This window comes from Mastacembelus armatus, chromosome 13 (genome assembly GCF_900324485.2).
Source record: "Mastacembelus armatus chromosome 13, fMasArm1.2, whole genome shotgun sequence".
NCBI lineage: Eukaryota > Metazoa > Chordata > Actinopteri > Synbranchiformes > Mastacembelidae > Mastacembelus > Mastacembelus armatus.
Genome location: NC_046645.1, coordinates 25,784,513 through 25,795,056, shown reverse-complemented (window position 1 = coordinate 25,795,056; position 10,544 = coordinate 25,784,513). Strand labels below are relative to the sequence as shown.

General features: G+C 41.0%; 1 protein-coding gene across 1 annotated transcript; it reads right to left on the bottom strand.

The window, feature by feature from the left end:
* Positions 1-813: 813 nt before the first annotated feature.
* On the bottom strand, positions 814-7,606 carry LOC113135486 (P2Y purinoceptor 14). The gene is made up of 2 exons (XM_026315557.1): positions 7,469-7,606; positions 814-2,582 (listed from the first exon to the last, which is right to left on the bottom strand). The coding sequence occupies exon 2, from the start codon at positions 2,578-2,580 to the stop codon at positions 1,564-1,566; it is 1,017 nt and encodes a 338-aa protein (XP_026171342.1). The 5' UTR covers positions 2,581-2,582; positions 7,469-7,606; the 3' UTR covers positions 814-1,563.
* Between the last annotated feature and the right edge of the window lie 2,938 nt (positions 7,607-10,544).

Here is a 10,544-nt window from a genome sequence, read left to right as displayed (position 1 = left end):
AGTTACTGGTCCCACCAACCTGCAGTGTCTATTTGTTGTTTATTGTTGCTGTTCTTTTCTCTCTGCTCTATCCACTCACCCCAACCGGTCGAGGCAGATGGCCGCCCAAACTGAGCCCGGTTCTGCTGGAGGTTTTTTCTTCCGTTAAAGGGAGTTTTTTCCTCTCCACTGTTGCCAAGTGCTGCTCATAAGGGATTTGTTGGGTTTTTATGTAAAGTGCCTTGAGATGATTGTATTGTGATTTGGTGCTATACAAATAAAACTGAATTGAACTGAATTGAATTTTGTGTTTTGTGCAAACATTTTATGTTTATTTATTTATCTTTGCAGTACAAAGTACTTTGTGTCATATAAATAAAGTATTAGTTTCCTTGAGGCCTAATAACCTAATGGTACATGCTTTTTAAATACTGAATTCAAATAAAATATAAAATAAAGCCGCAAGCTGCGATGAGGATTATGTATTATGAAAGTGCACACAGGATGCAATAGTATTGCATGTACTGTTTCATGTGTCATTCCAGACTGTGACCAACAGAGGGAAGTGAACCCTTGAATATAAAACTAACATCACAGACTGTAAACACAGACATTTAAAGTTTTAATAAATTTATGAAATACACTTCACATAATAATTACTGCAGTTTAGATCAGAAAAAGGTCTACTTATTTAAAATCACAAGTCAGAGCTCCTTCAAGAAAGACAATATGAATGTTTCTGAAGGACATAAATATAAAATAGACCAGCAGAGTGCAAATATCAATATGGAGGTGAAATCAGCACAAAGGATAAACTCATGTTGCTTTTACTACACAGATGTTAATACGAACAAAAATCTGTCAGGCCTCAGCTCAGCTTCTCCGTCCAGGTTGTCCTGTGGCCGCAGGGACATTCTGAGGCTCAGTGGCTCCTTCAGGAGCAGATCTGATGCAGCTATCTGCAGCTGCACTGAGCTCTGAGAGCCACTAAACCCAACCAGCTAATTAACTGAAAGGTTAGGGGTCACGGTAACGTGATGCTGGAGGAGAAGTGAACGCAACAGCAGAATCTGGTGTTGCAGATTCGATGCCCAGTGATCAGAGTCCAGGTTCAGTTCCATATCTGTAATGTCACAGTATCTTTTCCTGCCTCCCTTCGTCTCCTCTTTTTCACTATAAAGAAGCTGAAACTGCCTGAATCCTGCATTTTAACACATATTGTTTAATAATATACTTTTCTTTATGTACAATTCTACATCTATAATTCTGCATTTGTATTTCTATGTCTAGACAATGACAATGATGTGATAATAAAAGAATTACAAATTAATGTAAATGACTCTAAGTGCTGACACATAAAAGAAGAGCTTCACTGACCTTAGTCTTTTTATCTTTGTGTTTAATTACAGCATCTACTAACAGATCAGGTCAGGAAAGCTTGAAAAAAACCCATCTTGACTCAAAGTCAATGTAGACAGTATGACACAGCTGACAGTGGACCTTGAGTTCAGACTGTGGCGACCCTCTCCTGCACTGTTTCCTCATCTGGTCTCTCTGTCTCCTTGTCTCCAGCCCTCTCTCCTCCTAAATCTTGCTCAGACTCTGGGCGGTGGTCATCGAACTCCTCCTCTCTCTTCCCGATAGTTTCCTCAGCAGCGACTCCCTGAAGGTTTGGCACATCAGGAAGTAGATGATGGGGTCGAGGCAGACGTTGAAAGACGACAGGAAGAGCGTCCCCTCTTTCAGCTGGAGCAGCAGGAAACTGGTTTTTCTGCTGAAGCTCGTGCCATACACTTGGCTGAAAGTGTATGGCACACGGCAGACATGGTACGGCACAAAGCAGATGAAGAAGACCACCAGGATGCTGAAGATGCTGCGATTGGATTTGCGGTGGATGCTGTTGTTGCAGCGCGCACGGCGGTATGACTGGTACACCTGGCAGGCAATGGAAGTGTAGCAGAAGACAAGGACCAATAGTGTCAGCCAGAACAGAGACACACTGAAATAGGTGCACACCTGGTGCCACTTCACACCCATTTCTGTCTTCAGCTCCATGCAGTTCCGAGCATTCGTCTCATTGGCCGGCAGGCTGGTCATTGCGACAGTGGGCAGAACACAGACGAAGAAGAGCAGGCTCCATGTGAGGAGGGCCAGCACCCGGGCAAAGCCCACGCTCTGCAGGTGGTGCAGAAAGGACACCCTGCACAGCGTGGGCATGCAGGTGGCTGAGAAGGAGTTGTGTCGGACGATCTTGAAATAGCGCTCGAGGCTGATGAGGCCCATGAAAAGGATCCCCACATACATGGAGGAGTAGAAGAGCACAGCTGTGTAGCGGCAGATGATGGCATAGATGAACCATCCACCCAGACCCGTCTCAGCTGCCACCTTGAAAGAAAACGTGGCCACCATGAGCAGGTCAGCCACCACCATGTTCTTCAGGTAGACCACCAGACCTGACTCACTGGGCACTCGAAAGAAGATCCAAGCGGCCACACCGTTCAGAGACAAGCCCACGACGCAGGTGACGAAATAGAGTGAAGGGAGCACCTTCTGGGTAAAGATGTTGAAGTCTGATTGGTTGGTGGAGTTGAGGGTATCCATCCCTGGAAACACAAACAGTTCAATATAATCAGGTGTAATTTCTTCTTTCTTGCACTAAATAAACATATTTCAGTTTGGTCATTTGGTCACTTCTCTCCAGCCTTGAACTAGCTGTGGCAAAGTTCATCTGATGGTCCACAGAGGATGATTTCTGCTGGATGTGGCCATCTGGTGCCACGCTGAAGCTCAGCACAGTCAAATATCTGAAGAAATTCAAGGTGTGATTTAACAGATGGGAAAGTAAACTGAGCCCAGTTCTGTTGGACTTTGCTTCCCCCCCAGTGTTGCTGAGGAGGGATTTGTTGGGTTCATACGTAAAGTGCCTTGATACGATTTTTGATTGTGATTTGACGCTATGCAACTAAAACTGATTTGAATTTGGTTCAGATATTCATGTTCCTTCAGGATGAAAAGGGAAGATTTCTCATTAGCGCCACCTTCAGGTCAACATTGATTTTGGTTTGTGACCAAATTGCTGTAAAAGCAATTACCCATCAGTCTCAGCTGCACTTTGTTTCCTGCTGTGTAGCTAATGTTGCGTGCTAAATTAAGGGTAAGGGTTACCCATACTTAACATCATCATCAGCTCCAAGCTGTGTAGCCTCAGCACGACCTTCCTCAAATCAAATCTCTGGTCTTGAATACAACCCTTGGCTTTACTGACTGCAGCGTGGCTGCAGACTCTTGGTCTCAATCTCACAATAACTCCCTTTACATTCATTTATCAACAATGGAGTCACCAAAGCAGTTTCCGTCTGTGCTGCTCTGCTGCAAACTCCCCAAAGAGGCCTTTCATGTTCATGAAGCGAACACGCTGTGCTCAGTTTACACTGGGCCACGTGCACAAATAAATAAGCAGCATCTTGAACTCCTGTTTGTCTTGCTGTTCACACACACTTCCCCCTCCTTCTGATTCATCCCGGTCCAACACACACTCAGGCTCCACTTCACACCCCCTTCATCCACTCTTGTAAAAACAGGACATTTAGAGTCAGTGACAGGAGACGACACCAAGCTGCCTTTTGTTTCCCTGTCACGATTTGATTATTTTTAGGCCCATATCACAACCTGACCCGGTCTGGTTCCTGTGACTTCAGCTGGTGCCAGAAAACTGTTGAGGTTCAGCCCAAACATGGCCACAAACAAGTCCTAACTCTTAGAGCCTTACATGGTCAAACAAGCCGCAGTGTCTATGTTCTATCATAAAGAATATGAAGTCTTCTGTAATTGACACTGAGGGAGACTCCTCTCCTGCAGTCAGTGGTTCTGTAAAATATAAAACCACTTGGACTACTTCACACAAAGTCCCCTGGGATGCCTGCAGCATTTTCCCCTCTCATTTCATGTCACTTCTGTTTTCGTGAGCAGGTACAGTCTACCAAGGTAAAATCAACAGGACTACATGTTGCATGAAAGTCATTTGCATGAAACATAATCTACTCTAGTATAAAAATAGCATGTGATACCTTAGCAGAATATCTTTAGTTTCTATGTTGCTGTCAACAAACCAGCAGCTCTTCCTTCCTTCCTCTGTGGTCAAAGTGTTTTTCTGTGCAGGGCCCACACTAAATGATGACGACAGGCAATATGTGCAGAGGAACGAGATGTTAAAACAACCACATGGATTCTGACCAAAACAAAACAATTCACCATGTAGTTAAAACTACACTTCCATATTTATGTGAAAACTTTAGGTTTCTTTTTACCACTGGGAAGGTTAAAGCTTCTAAAGATTTATTGCTTTTTAGTCTGGAGTAGAGCTAAAAATGTAAGGTTTTTTCTCAGGGTGGTACAACATGAAAGGTCAGGGGGGTCATTACATTCTCAAGATTTCATTTTTACAGTTTCATGCATGAAGAAAGTAAAGTCAGTTTTCAGAAAAGAGTCTTTCCTGGCTTCTTCGGAAGCTGACTCATGCTTTGGGCTAGTAGTTTGCACAGAACAGATGCATCAGATGCTGATCAGCTGCAGAAAAGAAGCCACTTCTGCTTTTCGTAGGGGAGCAATGCAACAATCATCTGTTTGGATTCACAGGAGCTCTTTTGAATGTTCAGAGGGAGCACAGTTGTACAGTTTGTGTACAAAATAAAACATTTGCAAGATTCATTTGTTAAACAAACATCCCTGCAGCTCGCTGAGTGACAGGAGTTTGAGTGCTGGTTTGAAGGAACTGACGCAGGACGAGCTGGAACTTATTAGGAAATAAAAACACATTCAGGATCAGTTACAGCAAGTCCATTTGTAAAACCATGAAACTAAGCACTTCTATTTAAGTACAATACTTCAGCTTCACTCCTGTTTTATAAATCATTATTGAAACACTTGATGTACCTGCTCCTCAACATGAAGAATTGCTGCTTGGATGATTTTGGACAGAACAGACATTATGAAGGTGTCACTGGGTCAGTGTGATGGGTCAGAAAATCAGTCCTGAGACATTATGATGGCAGCTGACACTGGCAAATACAGTTTTTTTTTATTGGACCCTTCTTCTGCATTTGACACTGTTCATCACTGTTTAATGATTAATAGAGGTTTGTCTAGTTATGTTTTAGGATGGTTTTCATTATTACCTCACTGACAGAAGCTTTGGCTTCACTTTTGCTAATCAGATTTTTTCTGAAACAGCACAGCTTTCATGTGGGGTACCACAGGACTCAGTCTTAGGACCTATTCTGTTTCTATTGCACTTCCTTCCTTTAGGAGAGATAATTACTCAGTTTCGAGATGTCTCTTATCATGGCTCTTATGCAGATGATTACATAAGCTGTCTTCTTTAATTAGCTGTATGACTAGCATCAAACAGTGGCTAAGTGCAAACTTTTTACAACTAAACTCTGATATTACAGAGATTTTAATTATTGATCTGGAAAATGGATCTCCCTGACTAGACATCATCACATTGGCATCCTAGCCGAGTCTGTCTGGTCTAGTCTTTGCAATCTTGGCGTTCTTTTTGACTAAGTGATGCGTCTTGAACATCACACAAATCAATTAATTAGAAACAGCTGAGGAACATTTTGAACTTAAGAACCCTGGTGTCAAAAGCAGAACTTGAAATGATTATTCATGCTTTTATTTTTTCTTGCTTGGATTACTGTAACTTCACTGCCTCCAGGTTTTTCAGAACTCTGCAGACCCACACTAGAAATGGAGTACAGATCATACCAGTTTTAGCAGCACTTCACTGGGTCCTAGGTCATTTTAAAGTCCTGGTCCTAACTTCCTCACATGGTCGAGCTCCTGGTTACGGCTCTGACTTGCTGAAATTTTATAAACAGGCTGTCTTAAATCCAATGTTTATTGGTTGTAGTTTATACCCATTTCACTGACTGTACTGTTCTCCCCGTATCTCAGCAGATGTTTGACACATCACATCCATCAACTCTCACATCCACATATCCACGTTATGTTTCATCCCAACATGATGTTTTCTACAACATCCACATGGCAACCGCTCTTTTTAACTCTGATCTAAACTTTGTTGCATCTGAGATTTATTATGTTTCCCATATTGTTGGGAACCCTCTTCCTGTGTGCATTTCAGCATAAAACACATTGAATTCTTCTTGTAATAACACATAAAGTAAAATGTCTGGACTTGCCTTGCTGTATTTGCTTTTGTTATAGGAGGACCTGTTGTAATTCATCCTTATGGCATTATTTGGCTGTTGCTTCCTGTTATATTTATTTTGTACCAGGGAGTACCAGGAGCACTGCAGGGGGAGAAATCCTAAGCTTCAGGAATAAACTCTTTGTATGTCGAGACAAACATAGGAACAAGAAAAACTTCTATAATTAAGGTAAAAACTAGTTATGACACTTAGGGAAAATAAATAATGTGACACCGTGAGACGTTTCTTTCTCTTTTCAAAGACAGGTGTTTAGAAAGACGCCTCCTGTGCTCCTTTCCAGTCAGTTATGTTTGTTTTTAACTTTAACTTGTATTAACTGTAAAAATATGTAGTGTTAATGTAGTTAGTGTTAAATTAGTTAGTTTAATGACAGAAAATTAACCTGCTACATTTAGATAATGAGTTAATAATTTTTAAGGTAAGATTTGCCAAATTTCATAGGTTTTTTTTTTTTGTCATGTGATGTTTAATATTTTTATGTTTGGGACATTTAAAACAAGGATGAAACAAAACAAAGTGTCACCTTCAGCTCTGAGAAATTGTCCTGGTCACAAATTCTCTTATAAAGTTTAACATGAGTTGATTAATCCACATAATGACCAAGATAATGAGATGCTGACAGGTTTTTAGGACCTAAATGGAATCAACTTTGGTCTTAAATCAGTGTTTCTTAAACTGGAGCTCCTGACATTATGTCAGAATACTACAAGAGAAAACTGCTGAATGATATGGTGAGAGATCAGCATGTTGATGACAAATGGCCAAGAAATAATGATGACACTTTTGTCAGATGAACAGAAATAGTTGCCCCAGCTTATTAATAACCACAATAAATTACTGTCTAACTAACTTACTAGCTAACTTACTGTCATGTAACATTTTCTCTGACACTGCAACTTTTCTCCACTTAGTTTAATGACTGTTGGTTTGTAAAAATAGGACTACGTCATTAAATTATGATTTTATCTTTGAAACTCCAGATGTTTATCCCAAGTATTACTGTTCATTCATATTTTTCTCTTTTTCTTATAGTCTGAAGCACTAGAGAAAACACACTTTGGAACGGGGAAATAACAGCGACACACGATTTAGTTTCTGCTGCATTTCATTGTTTTTACATGTTAGCTGGATTACTGTTGTTTCCTTCATAACACAGATGAAAATGACATTTACACTAATGCTGTGCATTAATATTTGACGTGTAAGTTGCCTTACATGATTTGATATCTAACCACTAACAAGAGCCTGCTCACCTGTTAAAGCGTGTGCTGTTCACTCAGATTCCCATGCAGATGTTGCCTTCACCTGTCATACACTGCAGGTCTTGCAGAGTGAGGGTCCTGGGACACGTGGATTAGAGGATTAGAGCTGAACGCCTGAGCAGCTTAAAGTCTGTGGACAAGTTACACTTCCTTTCTCTGTCTCTATTTGTGCCTGGCCCTCCCTTTCTTACTCTACTGCTCTCTCTCTGCTGATCCTCATCTGTGTTCACACTCCCTCACTCTATCTATCTATCTATCTATCTATCTATCTATCTATCTATCTATCTATCTATCTATCTGTCTATCTGTCTGTCTGTCTGTCTGTCTGTCTGTCTGTCTGTCTGTCTGTCTGTCTGTCTGTCTGTCTGTCTGTCTGTCTGTCTGTCTGTCTGTCTGTCTGTCTGTCTGTCTGTCTGTCTGTCTGTCTGTCTCTCTCTCTCTCTCTCTCTCTCTCTCTCTCTGTCTGTCTATTTATCTATATCCTACTGACGGAGGAACCAGTCACTCAGAACACCCAGTACAGTGGTGTGGAAGCTGGTGGGTTTTCAGGTTTTTCAGGTTACCCTTCTCCAAAATAAAAGTCTCCATTTTGAAGCCAAAAACTTTAATGTGAAATGAGACTCCTTTGCTGTTGCAGAGTTGTTGCTTATATTCCTGTTCATCCCCACTCTATTTGTTTATCTGATGTCTATCTGTCTGTCTCTCAGCAGATCACAGGATGTGCTTTAGACTCATTCTGGACACACGTTTGCACTTTGTCCTATTTTAGCTTCACATCTGTCCATTTTTAGGCCCAGCAGCCTTTGTAACCTGAGGGAGAGGGTCGGGGGGGTGGTGTTTGCTGCTTAAGGGGGAATGTTGAGCCCCTACTGCCCCCTGGCCCTGTGTGCATTGTTGTGTTTGTTTGATGACTCTCTTTAAAAATATGTCAGCACAATATCAACTAAAGTGATCAAACTCCTGGAGTAACAGAAGATTTTGTTACTGGCATTAATGCAATGTGAGAAATTTCCAAAAAACACTCCAAAAACTCTTCTAACATCTGCATGAAAAATATTCTGTCTAATGCAACATAAACTTCTGATAAACAGCAGCAGCAGACTGGACACTACTCATGCATGCAGTGGTGAAATTAACAGCACATTTATTGCAGTACTGTACTGAAGTACATATTTGAGGTACCTGTACTTTGTTGGAGTACTTGTTTTAGACTTTACTCCACTACATTCCAGAGGCACATGTTGTACTTTTACTGCACTCCATGTGTCCAGAGTCAGATACTGTACTTTTACTATACTCCACATGTTCTGAGTCAGATATTGTACTTTTACTACACTCCATGTATCCAGAGACAGATGTTGTACTTTTACTACACTCCATGTGTCCAGAGTAGATGGTGTACTTTTACTACCCTCCATGTGTCCAGACAGATATTGTACTTTTACTACACTCCATGTGTCCAGAGACAAATGTTGTACTTTTACTACCCTCCATGTGTCCAGAGACAGATATTGTACTTTTACTGCACTCCATGTGTCCAGAGACAGATATTGTACTTTTACTACACTCCATGTATCCAGAGACAGATGTTGTACTTTTACTACACTCCATGTGTCCAGAGTAGATGGTGTGCTTTTACTACCCTCCATGTGTCCAGACAGATATTGTACTTTTACTACACTCCATGTGTCCAGAGACAAATGTTGTACTTTTACTACACTCCATGTGTCCAGAGTAGATGTTGTACTTTTACTACCCTCCATGTGTCCAGAGACAGATATTGTACTTTTACTGCACTCCATGTGTCCAGAGACAGATATTGTACTTTTACTACACTCCATGTATCCAGAGACAGATGTACTTTTACTACACTCCACATGTCCAGAGACAGATGTTGTACTTTTACTACACTCCACGTGTCCAGAGACAAATGTTTTACTTTTACTACACTCCATGTGTCCAGAGTAGATGTTGTACTTTTACTACCCTCCATGTGTCCAGACAGATGTTGTACTTTTACTACACTCCATGTGTCTGACAGCTGCAGTTACTTTTCCAGTGACAGTTTTCCATCCCCTTCCTGTATAGTGAAAACATGTACATTAATGCAGCAGGAATATTCATCCAGGAACATCAGATATAACAGTAAAACACAGACAGTTTTAATGGTTAATGGTCTTATACTTGTATAGTGCTTCTCTACACTCAATCTGCTTTTATACTATTTGTTTATTCACCCATTCGTCTATGCACTCATGTGTAAGTGGAGCACCCGCTGGGGACAATTTGGGGTTCAGTGACTTACCTCAGGACAATTTGGCCTGTGGACCAGTCAAAACAAGGATCGAACCACCAGCCCTCTGGTTCATGGTCAACCTGCTCTACCTCGGCACAATGAGTTTGTTGACTTTGATATTTTAAGCACATTTTGCTGAAAATACTGAGACATGTTCATTTAAGTAGGACTTCTACTTGTAGTGGAGTACTTTCACAGTGTAGTACTGCAGTAAAGGACATGCGGCTGAGAGTCGTCCACCCATGCTGCTTCGCTGCGCAGAATGGGAGGAAGAGGAATCCAGCAGTGAAGAGGAAGATTTCAGACATGACAAGAGGAAGTGGAGCTTCTCTATATGTAATGATGTAATGTTGTTAATGTATTGATGTAATGTTGTTAATGTGATGTTCATATGGTATATTCGGTATATTCGCAATTTTCATGCACATGTTCAGTGTTTTCAGCTGTTTGTAGGTTAGTACTTAATTCTATGCTAAATATTTCTATTTCACTATAAAAATGTCTACTTATTTGTATTTATTTTATTTTATTTTATTTTATGGTTTAGTTATTTCCTGTTTCCCCTTTGACTTTGGAAATCTATACAAATAAATTAAAAATAATCATAATCAATAAATAAAATAACTGATTAACACATTCTCATGAAGGCCTTAACCGATGGCGCATGCGCACCAGCTGCAGCTTCCGGACTACAAATCTCCTGCCCTTTACTTCCCCGTCCAAAACAACAACAGGTGACCGGTTTGTTCGAGTTTACCGGACGGAACCGCA